Source organism: Antechinus flavipes, chromosome 2, assembly GCF_016432865.1.
Source record: "Antechinus flavipes isolate AdamAnt ecotype Samford, QLD, Australia chromosome 2, AdamAnt_v2, whole genome shotgun sequence".
Taxonomy (NCBI): Eukaryota; Metazoa; Chordata; class Mammalia; order Dasyuromorphia; family Dasyuridae; genus Antechinus; species Antechinus flavipes.
Window position 1 is genome coordinate 435,282,114 of NC_067399.1, and position 20,548 is coordinate 435,302,661.

At 42.2% G+C, this 20,548-nt stretch overlaps 2 protein-coding genes across 2 annotated transcripts; both read left to right on the forward strand.

Annotated features, from left to right (window-relative positions):
- Positions 1-1,610: 1,610 nt before the first annotated feature.
- LMAN2 (lectin, mannose binding 2) lies at positions 1,611-9,787 on the forward strand. Its single transcript, XM_051979057.1, has 8 exons — positions 1,611-1,930; positions 2,233-2,351; positions 5,041-5,158; positions 5,499-5,578; positions 5,986-6,147; positions 6,291-6,405; positions 8,227-8,346; positions 8,948-9,787. Exons 1-8 carry the CDS (start codon positions 1,711-1,713, stop codon positions 9,106-9,108), a joined length of 1,095 nt encoding a protein of 364 aa, XP_051835017.1. The 5' UTR covers positions 1,611-1,710; the 3' UTR covers positions 9,109-9,787.
- A 2,374-nt stretch (positions 9,788-12,161) lies between these two features.
- On the forward strand, positions 12,162-15,360 carry TMED9 (transmembrane p24 trafficking protein 9). The gene is made up of 5 exons (XM_051979058.1): positions 12,162-12,413; positions 12,572-12,672; positions 13,227-13,352; positions 13,901-14,047; positions 14,262-15,360. Exons 1-5 carry the CDS (start codon positions 12,209-12,211, stop codon positions 14,409-14,411), a joined length of 729 nt encoding a protein of 242 aa, XP_051835018.1. The 5' UTR covers positions 12,162-12,208; the 3' UTR covers positions 14,412-15,360.
- Positions 15,361-20,548: the final 5,188 nt, after the last annotated feature.

Below are 20,548 nucleotides of genomic sequence, written 5' to 3' on the forward strand. Positions count from 1 at the left end.
AAGTGGCTGCCAAGACCTTTCACCTTTCACCTTTGCCACATCTCTCAATACAGCCCCTTCTGTCCTGTGACACTGCTTCCAATCTAAGGCAGGCCCTCATGATCTCATCTAAAAGCCTACTAGTGAGTCCACTTGCCTCACTCTCTCCCCACCTAATCCATCCTCTATTCAGCTCCCAAAGCACAGGTCCAAAATCCTCTGCCCTTCTCCTCCTACCTCTGCAGCCTTTTTATACTTTACTCCCCTCCTCCCCCACTCCTGGCTGTTCCAGGAACAAGACACTTTCTCTCTAAAGGCAGTTTCTCATGCTGCTCCCCTTGCCTGGAGGCTCCCCATCTAGCCTACTAACCTCTCTTAGCTGAGACTTCCTTAAGTCTCAGCTAAAATCCCATCTTCTTATAGGAAGCCTTTTCCAACCCTTCTTAATGCTAGCACCTTTTAATTATGTCCAGTTTATCTTGTATGTAGCTTTTCTGTACACATGTGCTTGCTGTGTCTCCATTAAATTGTGAACTGCTTGAGGGCAGGCAGTATCTTTCGCCTCTTTTTGTCTCCCCAGTACAAGGTCTGTACATAGCAAATAATACATGCTTAATGTTTATTGACTGACCGACTTACACATGACCTTTATATACCACAATCTGTCCAGCCATTTTCCGGCTTTTTGGGGGGCGCTCGCTTTCCGTTGACTTACTCTGTCTTTTTTGCCAGTCATTAGCCTAGCTTCTACGTTCTTACAGTACTGAGGGACAGGCAAAAGAAACTCAGAGGAAACAACGGTTGAGCATATCTAAGGACTTATTAGAGGTCGTTTAGGAGGAGGAGGGATGAGTTTGGGAACCGAGTGGGGGCGGCCGGAGAAGGTGTGAGGTGCGTTTGGTGTTGGAGGAAGGAAGGCAGCGAGAAGAGCAATTGTGAGTCCGGGAAGAGGCGGGACCTAAATTAGGGGCGGAGACAGGAAGGCGTTGTCAATGTTTGGGGTGTGGCGGAGGTGGGGCTAGGGGCGGGACAAAAAGACTCAAAACACGGGGCGGAGCAGGGGGTGGCTCTAAAACAGCGAAGTTGGGCTAGGGGCAGGGCTGGAACGTTGAAGTGAAACTAGGCACTGGAATGAGAGAACTTGGATTTCATTTGACAGGTTCCTCCCCGATGCCGGGCGGCTCAGGGAAGCGATCCTATTCAACACTCGAGATAGAGGGTATAGATTTAAGTTCGGTGGAGTTTTAAATTAATTGAAGAACGTATCCACTTCCTCTTTCTGCTCCACTGAAGAACGCCACTTACTCGGACTACAAGTCCCAAAATGCTCCGCATGACGTGCTACCTACTGGGAGCAAGAGTCCTGTATAATCCGAGACCTAAAACTCCATCGACTCTGAAAATACGCCTATTGCGTTTTTTATTGGATTCGGCACCAAACGTGCTCCTCCATGATTGGCTAAAGTTTTTGTCTTGTTGAGGTTCCTCCCTATCCTCTCAAGATACCTGGGAGAACAGATTTCCAATCTTCTTTGGGAGAGGAAAGAAACTAGAAGTCTCAGAGAAATTCAGCGGGTTAGGTTTTTAGCTTGTAGCTCCGGAGCCCGTTTATTCTGTTTTCTAGGAGCATTTCTTCTTTTTTTTTTTTTTTTGTTTCCTGCCGGAAGTTATTGAAGAATGCTCCCGGAAGGCGGAAGTAAAGCTAACGGAAGTTAGTAAGAGGCGAGGAGGATGGCGGCTGGGGTTGCAGCCAAGCTCGGTACAGTTTGGGGCTGGCTCTGGGGATGCTGTAGCTCGCGAATGGGGGAAAGCCAGAGCTCCTTTCCTCCAGTTCTCCTGTTGCTGCTGCTTTTATTGGTCGCACTCGCTCCCCAGCCCGCGGCTTCCGACATCACCAACGGCAACAATGAGCACCTAAAGCGCGAGCACTCGCTGATTAAACCCTACCAGGGTGAGCGAGGGGGAAGGGATGGGGGCGTGGCCCGAGGAAGGGGAGGGGGAGGGCGGAGGAGATGGAATGGGCTCTCGTTTCTCAGAAAGTTACCATGGACCGTGCCAAACTTTGTCCAACTTTGGGCCAGTTTTGACCTAACCGGCTTCTCTCTAGTTTTCACTCAGAAATTTTCGCCATCAATCCATCTTCAGTCTAACCCATTGAGAGAGACCTGGACCACCAGGGTCCTCCTCTCCACCCCCGTTAGGGGATCCCTCAGATTTAGCATCTCAAGTTACTACTGTCTTTCAACTCTGTAGGGGTTGGATCGAGCTCCATGCCCCTCTGGGATTTCCAAGGCAGCACCATGCTTACCAGCCAGTATATCCGCCTGACCCCCGATGAGCCCAGCAAAGAAGGTTCTATCTGGAACCACCAGGTAAATTTCACCACCAGGCTGTGGTGGGAGAAGCAAGCGGATTTTACTTTTGACATTTGGCAATTTCCATGGATTAGGATAAGTGTTCTCTTACATTTTCTCTTTTCTGGGCCTCCCAAGAAAGGTCACTCACAAAGGAGTTCTCTGACTGACTTAGGAAGAAAGACTAGGAAAATGAGTGAAGTCTTCCTGTTAGAGTGGCATTGCTTGAGGGAAGAGTGCCAAATATATGAATAAATGGGTTACTGATAATGGCTTTACACGCATCTCTTTTGTAACATATTTACCATGCTTTGATTCCCTGCCATCATATTTCTGACGTTTCCTTGTCAGGGTAAGTCCTCAAAATGAATATTTATAAGCACTGCTTTGAGGAAACTAGAAAGTAAAATGAAAACTGAAACAGGGGAGCATTGGGCTGTGGCCCTGAGAAGAGTTGACTCTTTCTAATCCTTTGATTCCCTCTACTGGACCTTTGGCTACCAGCCCAGTTTTTTCCTTTTGCTTCATCTTCTGTCTCTTTTCCACTGAGTTCAAATATATTCATGGGTACCCTGCTGTCACCATCTCTCCATGCCTTCAGTTACAACTCTTTTCATTTATCCCTTTCATAGTCAGGTTTCCTTTGGAGAACATTTACAATAGCATCCGCGCTTAAAGCTTTCATGTGGTCACAGAAACTTAGAATGTAGAATGTCAAAACTTTAAAGGAGTTTTACAAATCAGCCAGCTTAATCTCACAAAAAAGCAGAAGGCTAAGTGGCTAAAGTCATCTCCCTTTGATCTACTCTGTTTCTCATACTTTCTACTACAGAGATAATGTCACTTAGTGAGAGAACCTCTTTTCTCACTTTCTAGTTTCTCTAATGACAGATGTATTAAATACCTACTATATGCCAGGTACAAGGAATATGGTAAAAATAAGAATAAAACAGACTTTTTCCTGTACTTTCTGTTCCTAATGCTTGAATGCTCTGCATATTAATTTTTCTTTCACAGCAGTGCCTCGGTATGTTGTTCAGTTTTGTCCAACTGTTTGTTACTACATCATGGGGTTTTCTTGGCAAGATACTGAAGTATTCTGCCATTTCCTTTTCTAGTGGATAAAGGCAGTTAAAGGTCAAGTGGCTTGCCCAGGCTCACATGAGGCCAAATTTGAATTCAGATCTTCTGACTCCAAGCCCAGAGCTCTCTCCACTAAGCCATCTAGCTGCTTCTGCCTTTATCTCTAAGTTCTCTTCAAAATTTGTAGTAGATTATTGCCTTGCATATTAACCAAATGGCAATTAACACCAATACTAACACCTAAAAGCTTCAGATCACTTCCAAGGACTTCATTATGCTCTCTCATATCATTCACCATCCCCAAAATATCTTTGTCCTTTAAGTCTCTACTCCTCCGAAGAAAAGTTGTCTTTCTTCTTCCAGGCCTCAATGACCCTTCTCTCTTCCCAGAGTTTACCTAATAATCTCTGTACTAGTTTTAATTCTTGGCCCCTTTACCTCTCCCCCTTCCCCCCACACCAAGGACAGTTTACTTAAAATAGAAGTTCAGAGTAAAACAATCAGGAACAAATAGGAAACAATACTTTTTCTAGCCATTGCTCAAATAATCTCTGGAGATTTAAATTCTAAATCCTGGCTATCCTTGCTTCATGATGCTGTTATCTGCTTGGCTCTTAGTCTAGTAGTGGAGAAAATGCAGGATAGTATTGAAGATAGCTCTAACTGCAAAACTGATTGTCTTTCCCTACCCCTTAATTTCACTTTTTATTTTTTTTTACATTTTGAATCCTAAATTCTCTCCCGTTTCCCAGATCCTTCCCCACCTATTGATAAGACAGACAGTAGGATATTAGTTAACTTTTGAAGTCCTGCAAAATATATTTCCATATTAGCCATGTTACCACAGTAGAAATTTCTATATGGGTATGAACTCTGCCTTACTTAACAGTTGTATAAACTGAGCAGTCCTCCCAGAGTATGGATTTTTTAAGCCTAAGACCTTGTAAAACACAAATTTTGGATAGTCCATACTCCTGTCACTCATGAGCTCCCTGGCACACAAATGACATAGCGTGGACCTTGTGGTATCATACAAGCATTCACACTCAGAAACACAGATCTTAGAATAAGAAGAAATCCTAGAGGTCAAAAGACCCCTTTGTTTCATAGGTGGAAAAGTCCTAAATGTATATGTTGTGTCTGAAGTCAGAGAACCTAGGGATTTAGAGCTAGGAGGGACCTGTAGACTTATCTAATATAACTCCCTGATTATTTTACAGCTAGGAAAACGGACTACAGAGATAGTGACTGGCCTAGAGATACATTACTAGTAACTTGCAGAGCTGGGAGCCATATTCAGATTTTTTTATTCTAATTTCAGTGCTTTTTGCACAACATGTTCTAACCTTCTATATGACCATATCATATCTTTTGTGGGGATAGGAGCAGAGTTGCTATGAGGCCCACTTCTGGTTTGGTATTATGGTCTCCAAAGATGTCTTTGGGATCATGATTACTACATTCATTGAGCAATAAAGTTATTGCAGTAGTGGTAAGAGAGTTAAAAAAGCAGAAATCATTGACCCCTATCCCTTAGGAACTTGCTTTATGGTCATGAAGATAAGACAAAGCCCAGTGCTCGGTAGCATTGTGGCCAGCACTGACAGACTCTGTTCTCCACCAGCCCTGCTTCCTCAAGGATTGGGAGATGCACGTCCATTTCAAAGTCCATGGTCTTGGGAAGAAGAGCCTCCATGGAGATGGCTTTGCTCTGTGGTACACCAGGGACCGTCTTATGCCAGGTGGGGTTAAGATGACCAGTCCCTCCCCACTGGGTATTGCAGTAAGCATGTCATTCCTTTACCTTTGACCCCTGGGGATGGTGGTCATCCCAGGATAAGTTCAAAGCTCAGCCAATCCACTCATTTTCATCAGAAAAGGCCAGTTCAGAATGCTGAGTCAGCATTATTTTCTTGGAGGGAGGAAAGGGGAAGGATTTGTTGGCAACTGAAGAATATATGCTGCTTGGGGAGCACAGAAAAGAAAGCAATCACCTATAAACTGCCAGTGACTTCTGTTCTTGGGGAATAAAGTATCTTTTTAAAATTATGGACCTGGAACCCTCTTTTCTACCTGCTTAAGGTCCCGTGTTTGGAAGCAAGGACAACTTCCATGGATTGGCCATCTTCCTGGACACATATCCCAATGATGAAGCTACTGAGGTATAACCCTGGATATACTGATGAGTAGAATTAGGATATGTTGTGGAAGAGCCAGGCTGCAAGTCAGTCCAGATCTGTTACCTAATAGTTCCTATTGGATTACAGCATTTTAAACTTAGAAAGTACCTTAGAAATCTATCTAGTCCAATTTTTTAATAGACTTCTAGATAGAAAAGATAGAGAATCTTTATAGATGAGGAATCTGGCCCAGAAGGATAAAATGACTTGACCATAGTTATACTGGTGCTGAGTGTTAGAGTGGATATTTCAGGCCTTTGTGAATCCAGTATTCTTTCCACTGTCCCATACTATTGCCTTAACTTTGGGCTGAACTCTTATTTCCTTTTTGGGTAGGGAACCAGTGGCTCAGGCATTGGAATGACAGGTATCTCTGTCTCTGCCTCCAGCGTGTATTTCCTTATATATCAGTGATGGTGAACAATGGCTCCCTAACATACGATCATAGCAAGGATGGCAGATGGACAGAACTGGCAGGCTGCACAGCTGACTTCCGCAACCAAAATCATGATACCTTCCTGGCTGTGCGCTACTCTCGAGGTCGCCTGACGGTGAGTAGAATGTACTTCCATAGATTTCCTTTAGGAGTGAGCATTGGCAATTTGGGCTTCAGACTGGTATTAGAAAAAGCTTAGGGAGGACTATGATAGGATGATCACCAGTTTTCTCCTTATCTTTCATCCCTATACCCTAGGTGATGACAGATGTAGAAGATAAGAATGAGTGGAAGAACTGTATCGACATTTCTGGGGTGAAGTTACCCACTGGCTACTACTTTGGGGCCTCAGCTGGCACGGGTGACCTGTCTGGTAAGAACCTTGGAGACTGAGTGGACTGAGAGATATTTGTGAGAATAACTCCCTATCAAGTCATTTTATCCTTCTGGGCCTGTTTCCTCATCTATACAAAAAAAGATTCTCTATCGATATTCTCTATCTAGAAGCGTATTTAAAAATTGGACTAAATGGATTTCTGAGGTACTTTTTAATTTAAAATCCTGTGATCCAATAGGAATCACCAACTCTGTTGTGAGGCATGGGGCAACTTTAGCGTCTAGTTCCCTTTTGTGGGTGGTGGTAGGGAGGGGAGGGATAACTTTCTTTAGCTTAAAGTACCGTACCAGGAGCATCCAGGCTGGGAGATTCCTAGCTTCTTAAGGATAGAATAGAGGAAATGCAAGTTAGACATTTGTTTGTGTGAAAAAAGTTGGGGATATTCTATTGCCAGCTGAGGCCAGTTCCATATGAGTCAGCAGGGTGACAGGGCATTAAGTTTTCTGACTCCTTTCTTAGGTTCATTCAAGGTAAGCATGATATCTAGAACATAGGAGGACTCCTATACTCTGAATTGGTCAGATCACATTTGGAGAATTGTGGTTGATTCTAGATGCTATAGTTTAAGGACATCTTTTGCAAAATTGGTGGGCATCAAGAATCACTTGAAAGAACTAGAGATGGCTTCCTAAGAAGCTTTAGGGAGAATGCCTATTGTCTTCAGTTAGATTACATTTTGTCTGGCCCCAAATGATAGAACTAAGGGCAGTAGGAAGAAATTGTAAAAAGATGAATTTGTACTTGATTTAAAGAAAACTTGCTGACAGAGTGTTTAAAAATGGAATGGGATGTCCTGTTCTTCTGCAATTGAATATTCTCAACAGTAATTCATGTGGAAAAAGTTGGGAGGTTTCAGTGAGTTGTAAATAAGCTCATTTTGGGCCAATACTATGGCAGAGCTGCCTTACAGAGAATAAACAAAATATGGTGGGTGATCTTCCCACTATATTCAGCTTAGCTGAAGGTCTAATGGATGGAGTAGATTTTTTTCTGCTTGATCCCAACAATCAGAAGCAATACTAATAAGGAAAGTAACGTAACAGGGAGGCATATGTCAGCTTTGTTTATAGGATGACTTTATATTAGTTAGAGCTGTCAAAACTCTCCCCACAAAATTAGCTTTTTAGGAAGATAGTGAGTTCTCAGTCAGTGAAATTATTAGAGTAGAGGCTAGGTATGAGATGCTGCAGACCAGATTGAAGGTAATGCATATGCCAGATGACGTTCCAACTGTGAAATTATCCAGAGCTTATCTTGGGGGAAAAATTTGGTTCAATTCTGGAATTCTTATATTGGGAGAAAGAATGAAAGGCTTCAGGGGCTACTTTGCTGAACTTCATCAAAAGATGACATTTGATTTGAGTTTATTAAAGATAGGTAGAGGGGGGCAGCTAGGAGGCACAGTGGATAGAGTACCAGCCCTGAAGTCAGGAGGACCTGAGTTCAAATGTGATCTCAGACACTTAACACGTCCTGGCTGTGTAACCCTGGGCAAGTCACTTAACCACAATTGCCTCAGCCAAGAAAAAAAAAAAGAAAGATAGGTAGAAATTTCAACAGGTGAAGAAGGGAATAGGTAGCATTGAATAGGTAGCATTTCAGGGATGGGAAACCATTTGTAAAGCCTTTGTGATAGCATTGCAGTATTATTTGAGTAAAAGGCACAAAATAGGCCAGAGTTGAAGGCTCAGTAGGGCTTCCTCTTTGACTTTTATTCTGCCAGTCCAATTAAGTGGGTAGGTGGGTACATTTACAGGAAAGCTTCAGAGTAATTCATTGTATGCTCTTGTCCTATAGACAATCACGATATCATCTCAATGAAGTTATTCCAATTGATGGTGGAGCACACTCCAGAAGAGGATAACATTGACTGGACCAAGATTGAGCCCAGTGTCAGCTTTCTCAAGTCTCCCAAAGGTATGTCTCCAACCTGGAAGATCCTAGCATGATCCTTGTGGTCTTTAGCTAAGAACCTGTGGCTTTGCTAGGACAATAAAAGTTGTATTGTGACGACTGAGGGATGCTTGGGGTGATGGAGTGGGAGTGATGCCATGAATTCTGACAGAGAAAGCTCATGAGGTAGTTGGAAGAAAGAACTATACATTTAGAGTCAGAGGGTCTGGGTTCGATTCTTATCTATGCTGCTTACTTACTACCTGTGTGAATTTGGGTGAACCACTTTGTAGAATGAGAATGTTGCTCTAGAGAGCCTCTGAATCTATGAATTCTTAAAGGATCTATCACCATATCTTTGGGCATGCTTCTTCACTGACAGAGAATCCAGTTCTCCCCCTCTCCTCTTCCCATTTGATCTAGCCTTAGTATCCATGACTTAGCCACTGAAAAGAAACTCTAGTGGAAGTTACTCTATTACTCTTGTGCTCCCTGAAGGATCCATTCCCAGCCTTCAGTGTATTTGGCTTGACTCAGCTTCCAGGGGATACATTGCATGTGGGAGGGAGCTGGGGAATGGCTTCTTCTTGGTGACTTGTTCTCAGTCTGTCCTCTGCTTCCTCAGACAATGTGGACGACCCCACAGGGAACTTCCGCAGTGGCCCTCTGACAGGTTGGAAGGTGTTTCTGCTGCTGCTCTGTGCCCTGTTGGGCATCATCGTATGTGCTGTGGTGGGAGCTGTGGTGTTTCAGAAGCGACAGGAGAGGAACAAGCGTTTCTACTGATTTGGTGTGGGGAAAGAGGATTGGGTGAGGGAGAAGGGAAGCCTGCCCCAAGGGTTCAGGCAGTAATGTGAACTTTTCTACTTGGGGATTGTACCAAAAACCCCAACAACCTTATTTCTTAACCTCTTTGAAAGAAATAATTTTAAAGTATTTTCGTACATTTCGTTTCTAGCCCAACTTGGGGCAAATGACAAGAACTTGGGGACTATGATCTGGAATCCATTCAGCCTGGAGAATGGAGTAGAAAGAGGGAAGGAGAAAAGCCTGGCTTATCTGGTCTGTGACTGGGCCTTAGTTGCTGTCTCCTGCCCATGGATAAGGCCTCCCTGAACCAGCTCTGAGCACAGCAACAATGAAAGGAAGCTGTTTTGAGTGCTCATACCTGCTTTGTCCTCTGCTTGGGTTTGGTGTATTAGGGGTTTTTTAGAGAAGAGACCCAAATGTTGATGATTCATCTCTGCTTGTAGAGCCTAGTAACAGAATAGGGTTATGAGCTAGCAGGGATTCCTGGTTCTGAGATGGCATTTCCAATTACCTCCTCACATAGGCCTAGGGCCAAGAAAAAGTGGTCCGGGCTATACCTTGGGAAATGAAACAATTCACTGAGTGAGGATGTAGTTCTGGAAAGCAAAGGACTGTGAAGTTTTGCATAATAAAGTGTGAATAACCAAACTCACAAGCTTGGTGAAAAGGCCTTTCTTCCTTTGTGTAATTGTGGTATTATTACAGCACTATCTCACTTTATTTTTTATTTGTTTGTTTTGCAGTAACAATTGGGGTTAAGTGACTTGCCCAGAGTCACACAGCTAGGAAATACTAAATGACTGAGACACCAGATTTAAATTCAGGTCCTCCTGACTTTCAGGCCTGGTGCTCTATTCACTGTGTCACCTAGCTACCCCACTATCTCATTTTATTAAGCAAATGCTTATTATGTACCTATTGTGTACAGAACATTGTCCTTGGACCTGAGGGAGATAGAATTTAGTTAGGCTGTTCCTTCTTAGAATTCATGGAGGAAAAATGCATACAAACACCTGGGTATACATTCAGTGATTTTTAAAATAGTGCCAAGGAGAAAGTTATTCCATATAGGGGACCACAGCAAGCCTCCTACAAAAAAAGATATTTGAATTGAATTATTAAAGATAGATAGAAATTCCAGCAGTGAAAAGTGGAATGAGTTACATTTCAAGGATGTAGAACTATTAATAAACGGATGGCAGTAACATTGAAAAATGCATATTGGTGAGTTGAGGGCACAAAATAGTCCAGTTTGACTGAAATGTGATAACCCTATAGAATAGTAAACATTCAGGATGTGTTTGCACTTGACTCAGTATGCAAGGGAGAGCCACTCAAGATTTTGAGATAAGGAAAATTTGTTTAATGAGATCAATAGTTTGGAGAGAAGAAAATATGGAAAAGAAACACTTGTTTGGTCCAGAACTAAAAAATTCCTTCTAATGCAGGTCAGCAACTGCTTTTCCATAACCTGTTAGTCTAGGACAACTGTTCATAGCAGGAAATGAAGATGGGTCCTTTGACATATTCAATCAAATATGTTTGAAATAGAGTTGCAAGCCCTTAGCATTTCAGAAAACTTCAACATAGCTCATTTCTTTAGACTTCTTGAAATGCTAGTATAGTATGCATTTTTAATTTTACAGATTATGTTTATGTCTGTTAACTCATTACATTCTCATGATGAGAGGCAGCATAGCAAAATGGATAGAAGACAATCGTTGAGTCAAAAAGGGCTCTGATGAGTCTTTCCTGATATAACTGTGTAACCACTGATAAGTTCGGATGACTCAGGACTAAGTTATACAAAGCGCTTTGGAGTTCCCAACAGTGTAAAATCAAGACCAGACAAAAATAAATTATTGTGTGATCCCTTGACAGATGAAGAAACATGTTTGGGGGTTGTATCCCAACATGTATGTTGGGAAAATCATAAAATTTTCCAGGATCACACTGCAGAGAATAGTCAAGATTCTTGACATTTTCCTCTGCTCTTTCATTGAATTTCAGGGTCCCTGAGATCTTTTTCTTTATATGCTTTTCCTTATATGTGATTTCATTAATCATAGTAACTAACAGTCAAGTTTCCACATTGCTTTTACCTCCCAAGTCATCCAAAGCCTGAGAATTAGATTCTCAGTTGGAAAGAATCTCAAAGATCACTTAGTCTCAACCCCAAAACAAATTCTTGAATCCATAGGAAAGCGACATTTCCCTCCACACTAATCTACAGCATCCGACCTCAGCTTGAAGACCACTAGAAGCAACTCATTCACTTTTGGACAATTTGTTAAAAAAATTTTTAATTGACCTGAAATCTGCCTGATGGCTATTTTCCTATGAGGCCAAATGAAATAAAATCCTTCAAAATATCTGTAATGGTTTATCCTAACCCTTTAGCTTCACTTTTCTATGTTCAGCATCTCCAATTACTTGATCTAATCCCCAGTTGGCATGAGTTCAGATCGCTGTGACCATCCTGGTGGCCTTTCACTAGAACTATTCCAAACTTGTTCATAAAATTGAACCCAAATAGTCCAGATGTGGCTGACTGGCCTGAGGGCCGTGAGATTTTTTTCCTCCATGGTGAAATTGAGGAGGAGAGCTGTATAGCTGTATCTGGCGTGGGTGAGGGGTACGGAATGATACCCTGTCAGCTGGTTTTCATTTTTGTTACAAGCCCGAATCTCAAACAGCTCCCTGAGGCAGTAGTGATGGATAATTATCTCCCATTTTACAATAATGCCGGCGCTGAGACATTAAGGCGATTGTTAGAATTGACCCCAACTTGCAGACGTGTAAGCCAATATCTTTGGCCGCGCCCTACCCACCCCAACCTAGTCTCAACCGTGGCCTCCCGCCCCCATAGTCAACATTGTCTTCAAGGAGCAAAGATTGTAAACTCCATACACTTAGAGGAGCCCCGGAAATGGAATTCTAAAGGGGGCGTTGCATGGTGAATCCAAGCGCCAAGCCTCTTGGGAGTTGTAGTCCTGAGCCGTGAGACTCGCCTTCCCACAAGGCTTCGCGGTGGCGCAAGGGTGGACGTGGCAAAGCGACCGGCTGGCGGGAGAAGATGGCGGCGGAGCGGAGCTCGCTCGGGGCTAGAACCGAGGTCTGGGTCGGAGTAAGATGCGGAACACGGCGCGGGCCGACCCTCTTGTTCCCGCTATTGCTCCTGCTCGGCTTGGCGGCCCGCGGCTCTGCTCTTTACTTCCACATCGGGGAGACGGAGAAGAAATGCTTCATCGAGGAGATCCCGGACGAGACCATGGTCATAGGTACGAGGGTTGTGGGGAAGAAGGGTAAAAAGGAGTTACCGGGAGTGGGCATGGTCACATGACCTTACAGGGATCGGGAAAGGGTGCAGAAACTAGGGCCGGAGTGGGAGGGGCGGTGACCCCACTTCCCCAATGGAACCCCCTTTCCCTTCCCACAGGGAACTACCGGACCCAGCTGTATGACAAGCAGCGGGAGGAGTACCAGCTTGCTACCCCCGGCCTGGGCATGTTCGTGGAAGTTAAAGACCCGGATGACAAGGTGAGAGTCCCGAGGGCTCCGAGGCTGGAGGAAGCCCCACCCAACATCCACGTTGGAAACCTGCTGAATGGATCTGGATCTCAGAGTGCTCCAGGCGGGCCTGCCCAGCTGTCTTGGTCCACTACTCTCCTCTGGAGCTGTGTCCCTAACCCCACCTCGCTTCTGAATGTAGAGCTGTGCCTTTCTATTTGCACTGAATCCTTCACCTGGCCAGGATCACTCAGATGCTTGAGCTTGCGCAGGCCACTTCCCTAGACTTCACTTTGCTTCTCTGTAAAATGAGAAAGGTCTAATTCAGACATTCCATGATTCTAACCTTTGGGAAACTGGCCTATTGAATGCCGCCCAAGACTCCCCTGCTCACTTGCCCTATTTCGTGTCTAAAATCTCAAACTGCTTTTTCCAGATTTTCCTTTTCTCACCTGTGAAATGGGCTATAAGTAGCTGCGGCTTAGCAAGATTACCAAGAGTAGAATGACTCTACAGCCTATTAGGAAATTAGGTCCAAGTTTCTGTCAGTTATTGTTATTACAAAAGCCCTTTCCCCCCAACAGGTTATTCTTTCCAGGCAATATGGCTCAGAGGGCAGATTCACTTTCACTTCACATACTCCTGGGGAGCACCAGATCTGCCTACACTCCAATTCTACCAAGTTTTCTCTCTTTGCCGGAGGCATGCTGGTAAGTGTTAGGAAAGGACATTAGCCAATTTGGGGAAAGGGCCCGGATACAGTGTGGGCAATCAAGGAAAGAATACACAGGTCTGGGACTCAGGAGGCTTAAATTCTAAACCTGCTCTTGAGTAAATTGTTTCCAGGCCTCAGATTCCATATTTGTAAAATAGCTCATCTTTTAAGTAAATTCACCTTTAGCTGTGACATTAGGTGATTCTGACATCGGATAATTCAAAATCGTTTTCTCATTCTAATATTCATTTTTCTCCTTTATAAAATGAAGATTTGGGACAAGATGATTTCTCTAATTCCCTCCAGCTCTGACATGTGGTTATAGAATCTCTGTACTCGTAGAACAAGTATCTGATTGTGTATATGGATGAAGATAACATGACAGAAAAGATTGAGTAACTGGGGAAATGAACAGTTTTTTGGGCAGTTGAAGATTGCATGCCCTGGACCAAAGTTGGATATTTTGTCTTGAGTGAATGGAGACACATACCTTGACTTTTATGTTTGTTTCCTCCTCTCTCCTCTGACCCCTTCCATCCCCAGAGAGTTCACCTGGACATTCAGGTAGGCGAACATGCCAATGACTATGCAGAGATTGCTGCCAAAGACAAGCTGAGTGAGCTGCAGCTTCGAGTTCGGCAGCTAGTGGAGCAAGTAGAACAGATCCAGAAGGAGCAGAATTACCAGAGGGTGAGGGAATCAATAGGGGATGGGAAATGGGGCTCCTGAATGAAAGTTACTAAGTACTGAGTGGAAAGGAGAACTCATCCTTTTCATGGCTGGCTTATTTCTGTCTCTTGGGTCTGGGTGCTAGATTAGTTATAAGATCCTAGTCTTCTGGGATACAGATAGGAGGTACTTTGAATATGACTATTAGCTGAAGTCCTCTTCCCTTTCCCCACAGTGGCGGGAAGAACGGTTTCGCCAGACCAGTGAAAGCACTAATCAACGAGTTCTGTGGTGGTCCATTGTCCAGACCCTCATCCTCGTGGCCATTGGTGTTTGGCAGATGAGGCACCTCAAGAGTTTCTTTGAAGCCAAGAAGCTGGTGTGAAGGGCCCTGGAGAAAAGGGCAAGTGAGAATTTCTTCCCAGAAGAAAGCAGGACTCATGGGACTGTCTTTGGCTTATCCTGCCCTATATCTGGCCACAGCCAATGCTCCATTCTGCTGGCTCTGATGGGATGTGGAAAGCCTGGAACATTTTCCTGCTTCCCTGGGCAGCTCTCTTGCTCTCATGCAAAGTGAAAGAGCTTGGAGAATGGTTTCTTTCTATCAGTGTAGGGAAAGAGGATGGGTTTCCAATCAAAAGGAAACCCACTCTCCTCCCCTGGCTAATTTTGCCTCTGCTTTTGACTGACTCTGGAAAGAGTTTATTGGCAGCTTGTATCCTCATCCTGGAGGATGCTTGCAACTAGCTTTATTGTCTTGCTGATAAGGTGCCTGGACTGAGGCTAGCTCTTCCCCTTTGGGCTTGGTGCCCTTTACTTGGGCTCTTTGCAGTAATGCCCCTGGGGAATGGGCCTAAGAGAAATTGCTGCTGGTGAAAGGGACTCCCAGGCTTTCAGCACTTCTGAAACACCAGTGTTAACTTTTCAGGGATTGAGAATTGGCTTTTGTTTTCCTTTTGTCTTCATTTGTTGGTTTGTGTCTTTGAAATTGGGCAGGAATATAGACAGCTTGAGGTCTTTGTTATTCTCTGCCCTTGACAATTGAGTCTGGTTCTCCTTATTGGGATACCCCTCTCAGGTAGTTCCACCCCAGTAAAATGTATAGTGGGGGAAATGAAATTTTGGCATGGGTGAATTGATTTCACTGAGCCCCTTTCAGAGTTCAGTTTATTCTCTTTAGGTTCTGGGTTAGAAGGAATGGAATCTGACCGAGTGGCTTAAGCACTGGGTAGAGGGGAATGGGGTTGCAGGAATTTTAGTTACAGGGGTTTCATTGTGAATACCTCCTGGTTTGTTACATGGATTTCCCAATAAAAAACATTTTTGGCCTGGTGTCTTGTCTTAATGCAGGTATTTACTAAGATTTGCAATACCTTGTGCTGTGCTCAGTTATGCTGTGGGGTAATGAAGATAAATACAAACTACTATGCAGTTCCAATTAAGTGACCTGCCTGGAGTCACAACTAATAAAAAGTGTTAAGTGTCTGAGGCTGGATTTGAACTCAGATCCTCCTGAGCCTGTAATCTATCCATTTGTACCACAAATTAATAAGCTTTTTAGGAACTTACATTTGGAGAGAGATTAGAAACTTAGTGAAAAGTTATTATGCCTATAGTACTGAAGCAGGTTGTGGTCTTTTTAAGAAACTGTATTTCCTTTTGATCTGTGATCCCTTTCAGAGTTTTAACCATTCCTGGGGAAGGCATATTCTCCCCAGGTCTTTCCAGGATGCCAGGGCCTTTGATTCAATTAGAAATTCTGGTCAAAAAGCACCCCTTTGAAGTGGTGTTAATTCCAATAGAAGATCTGAGCTGTCCCAGCCCACACTGGGTCTGACCTGCTTAGACTGTCCCAGTTCCCCTACTAAGACCCAATATAACAGCTTCCTTCAAGGAAGGTCTTTTGCAGATGGACCCAGATAGCTCACTCAGCTATCAAGACCCTTCTGTCCACTGAGAACTGAATTCTCTCAGTGCAAAACTTCATTTTCCAATAGATCTGCCAGTATAGCAGTCAGTCTCTTGGTAAACTGATTTCTATCCAACAAGAAACTTTCATTTTGCAACTAATAATTCGGGAATGAGTGAATTCTTTCACTCTTAAAATCTGTGGCCAATTTAAAGGGGAGTCTTAGCAACTCTCTTATAGCCACTAACCTCTAGACCCCCAGGAATGTAGACCAATCAGACAGCATCAGTACTATCTATCTAAAATGTGTGTTTAGGATTTTTGGAATTGATTTGGTTTTCTGGAAATTTATCCTAGGAAGGCTGTAATTCCTTAAAGCAAAAGCTTTTTTTGTCTTTTTTTTGGGACATGCCTCAAAGTCATTCTTCTTGGTTTAGGTCAAACTGTTGAGGTGTAGTGGCAGAGAGGTGTTAAAATCCCCTTATGATCGGGCAAAGGTTCTTCATGAAAGAATTCATGAAACCCCGAATTATTATTTTTTTAAAAATAACTTTTTTATTGACAGAACCCATGCCAGGGTAATTTTTTACAGCATTATTCCTTGCATTCACTTCTGTTCTGATTTTTCCCCTCTCTCCCTCCACCCCCTCCCCCAGATGGCAAGCAGTCCTTTATATGTTGAATAGGTTACAGTATATCGTAGATACAATATATGTGTGCAGAACCGAACAGTTCTCTTGTTGCACAGGGAGAATTGGATTCAGAAGGTATAAATAACCCAGGAAGAAAAACAAAAATGCAAGCAGTTTATATTCATTTCCCAGTGTTCTTTCTTTGAAACCCCGAATTATTAATTGGCAAAAATGAAAGTTTATTGTTGGACAGGAAGCCAGTTTTGCTAAGAGACTTACTTCTATAGTGGCAAAGTCCTATTAGGAAAATGGAGGCTGGCACTGAGAAGAGAATGTCTTCTCAGTGGGCAAAGGGTCCTCGCAGGCAGCTATGCCAAGGAAAGGTCCCTTGACCTGGCATGATCCTACTTTGGCCCTCTACAAGGAATGAGTTTAGAAACTGTCCTTAAAAAGGGGTCTTGAGGCTTCAGGAAGCCAAGGTTCCCAGGTTTAGAATGCTTATCCATATCCAGCCTAGAGCTCCTATTGGAATTAACACTTCAAAGGGATGCATTTTGACCAGGATTTCTAATTGAATCAAAGGATCTCAGATCCTTATAACTTATCTGGGGGGATATGCTTTCCCCAGGAGGGGCTGAGATTCCAAAGAGAGCACAGATCAAAACGAAACACAGTTTTAGAGTGATAATCTTAAAGGGAACATGGCTTCAGTAAAAGGAACAGTTTCCCTCCCCTTCAAAACTAGTTAAGAGGCAGCACATTGGTTTCCTTGATTTATGCGATTTCATAATATATCCCTTGACTGTAGGGAAAGATCTTGTTTTCAAAATTATGTTAGTGCTCAGTCCAAATGAAGGTTTTCTGTTTCAAATTAAATTTTTGCATTCTTGATACTTGATCCAATTTCCCAGTTCTATAACCTCAGCTTTATCCTCAACTCTTACCCTACATGTCAATTGCCAATTCTTGATGTTTTCCTCTAAAATTCTTGAGTGAGATTCCTCAAATAGCTTCCACTTTCTTTGAGATCCTTATTTCTAGCCTATAGCACAACCTTCTGAAGGTCCCTAATTCTCTAAAAAGATTTTTTTGGGCCATTCTGGTCCATCCTACAGGTTGCAGTTAAGTTACTTCTCTTAAATGCAATTCTGACCATGTGACTCCCTTATTTAATCAACTCCCAGGATTCCTTATTGCTAGTAGGATAAACTCGTGCTTAGTTTTCAAATCCCTTTACAACCTAGCCAGCCTCAGTGCTTAGTAGTCCAACCAAACTGGCCTTCTCTGTTCTTACATGATATGTGACCTCCCATCTCTGTGACTTTGCACAAGTACAAGTAGTCTTTCATGCCTGGAGTGTATGCTTGTACTCTCATAGAATGCTCTCTCTAATCCTTCAAGCTGAAACTCCTCATCTCAAATACCACTTTATGAAGCCTTTCCTTATACCTTCAACTTTTTTTTTTAATTGAAGCTTTTAATTTTCAAAACATGCAAGGATAATTTTTTAACATTAACCCTTGCATAACCTTGTGTTCCAATTTTTTTTTTACCCCATTTCCTCCAACCCCTTCCTTAGATGGCAAATAATCCAAAATATGTTAAACATGGTAAAAATATATGTAAATCAAATACAGGCATACATATTTATGCAATTATCTTGCACAAGAAAAATCTGATCAAAAAGGAAGAAAAATGAGAAAGAAAATAAAATTCAAGTAAACAACAAAAGAAGTGAAAATGCTATTTTGTGATCCACATTCAGTTCCCACATCTCTCTGGGTATAAATGACTCTCTTCATCACAAGATCATTTGAATTGGCCTGAATCATCTCATCTTTGAACAGAGCCACATCCATCATATAATATTATTGTTGCTGTGTACAATGATCTGGTTCTGCTCGGTTCACTTAGCTTCAGTTCCTGTAAGTCTCTCCAGGCCTCTCTGAAATCATCCTGCTGATCTTTTCTTATAGAACAACATTATATAACATTCATATACTATAACTTATTCAGCCATTCTCCAATTGGTGGGCATCCACTCAGTTTCCAGTTTCTAGCCACTACTAAAAGATGCCCTCAACCTTTAAGTGTCTTCCCTAAATAACTTATGTTTAACTGTTGTATTCATGCATATTTACTTGTCTTCCCTATTATAATGCAGGCTCATTATTAGTAGAGATTGTTACAGTTAATTGTATATTGGGTCCTTAGTTAATAATTATTAATTTATTTTAGGGAGACATGGGAAGGATGAGTTCTGCTCAATGCTATCAATTATGTTCAGTCACTCACTCACCTGGAAACCCCAGGAATTAAAAAAATTGAAATATTCCTAATGTATACCAGGGATGGGACTTTTTCTTTTTCGTATAGAGGTTGTGCACCTATGCTACCTCTATTCCCATCAGTCATGCTAACAACTAAGGCTAACTTCACCCTCTTTCCCACTCTTAACTGCTAAGATGCAGGCCTCTACTCTGTTCAGATAGCAGGTAGAGTCTCAACTTGAGAGATACTTAAGTTTCTTATCTCATCTTTAGCCTGGCTGTGAAGATTATCCTTAAGAATTGTATTGTTTATTGCACTTGATTCCCCAGTACTTAGCCATGAGTCTGATATATCAGGTACTTGATACATGCTTGTTGATTGGTAGGTAAAAAAATTCATAACTTATATGTATATGACCTGTGTCTTCCCTGGTTTAACACAAAACCATTCAGAGGGAATTTGCTCTTAAAGATAGGAAGTAATATGAGTGGGAGAATCTGATCAATTCCCCCATTTGATTTATTGCAAACCTCCAAAGTAACTCTAATTTATTTGGTCTTTACTTTTTTTTATTGTTTATTTTTCTGGTTATACATGCGCATTAATTTTTTTTAAATACACATTTCTCTATGAATCATGTTGAGCGAAAAAAAATCAGAAAAAGGAAAAACCATGAAAGAAAAAAAATGAGGGGGGAAAAAGTGAACATAGCATGATGCTTTATATTCATTCTCCATAGTTCACTCTCTGGATGCAGGTGGTGTTTTTATAGCCAAAATTCATTGGGATTACCTTGGATCACTGAACCACTGAGAAGAACTAAATTTTTTATAGTTGATCATCACACAATCTTGCTGTTATTATGTACACTGTGTTCCTGGTTCTACTTGTTTGGCTTAGCATCAGTTCATGTAAATCTTTTCAGGCCTTTCTAAAATCAGCTTGTTCATAATTTTTTATAGAACAATAGTATTCCATTACTTAAATACCATAACTTATTCAGCATTTCTCCAATTGATAGGCATTCACTCAGTTTCCAATTCTTTGCCATCACAAAAAGAACTGCTACAAACAGTTTTGTACATGTGAGTCCTTTTGTCTCATGATTTCTTTGGGCTATAGATCCAGTAGTGATACTGCTGACTCAGAGAGTATGCAAAATTTTATAGCCCTTTAGGCATAGTTCTAAATTGCTCTCCAGAATGGCTGGATCATTTCACACCACCAACACCACATTAATGTCCTAGTTTTCCCACATCTTCTCCAACATTTATCATTAGCTTTTCCTTTCATTTTAGCTAATCTGAGAGGTGTGAGGTGATACTTCAAAGTTTTTGCATTTCTTTAATCAATAGTGATTTACAGTGTCTTTTCATATGACTATAGATGGCTTTAATTTCATCATCTGAAAATTGTTCCTATGCTTTAGCCATTTATCAATTGGGGATCCTAATTTATTTGGGAAAATGAACAAGGCACTAATACACATACATAGCGCTCAGTGACTGAGGATAAAAATCTATTTCAGTTTTGGTCAGGGATTCCAATTTCTTTTGTTGCTGAAAGGAAATGTTTGATCCTTTTCTGCTAATAGTACCATCATTATCCTAATGACCTAGTCAGTCTCAGCTTCAGGGTCATTTCTTGGACCCTCATCAGCCATAATTGATCAGTCATCAAAACTTGTCCCGTCTTTGCAATATTGCTAAT

What these genes read in the sequence shown, in the direction of transcription:
- TMED9 (XM_051979058.1), top strand. Translation starts at nt 12,209, where the DNA reads ATGGCGGCGGAGCGGAGCTCGCTCGGGGCTAGAACCGAGGTCTGGGTC. An exon ending in TCTTTGCCGGAGGCATGCTG is followed by an intron (nt 13,353 to 13,900) that starts GTAAGTGTTAGG and finishes TTCCATCCCCAG; the next exon opens with AGAGTTCACCTGGACATTCA. An exon ending in AGGAGCAGAATTACCAGAGG is followed by an intron (nt 14,048 to 14,261) that starts GTGAGGGAATCA and finishes CTTTCCCCACAG; the next exon opens with TGGCGGGAAGAACGGTTTCG.
- LMAN2 (XM_051979057.1), top strand. Translation starts at nt 1,711, where the DNA reads ATGGCGGCTGGGGTTGCAGCCAAGCTCGGTACAGTTTGGGGCTGGCTC. An exon ending in GCTGATTAAACCCTACCAGG is followed by an intron (nt 1,931 to 2,232) that starts GTGAGCGAGGGG and finishes TCAACTCTGTAG; the next exon opens with GGGTTGGATCGAGCTCCATG. An exon ending in CTTTCTCAAGTCTCCCAAAG is followed by an intron (nt 8,347 to 8,947) that starts GTATGTCTCCAA and finishes CTGCTTCCTCAG; the next exon opens with ACAATGTGGACGACCCCACA.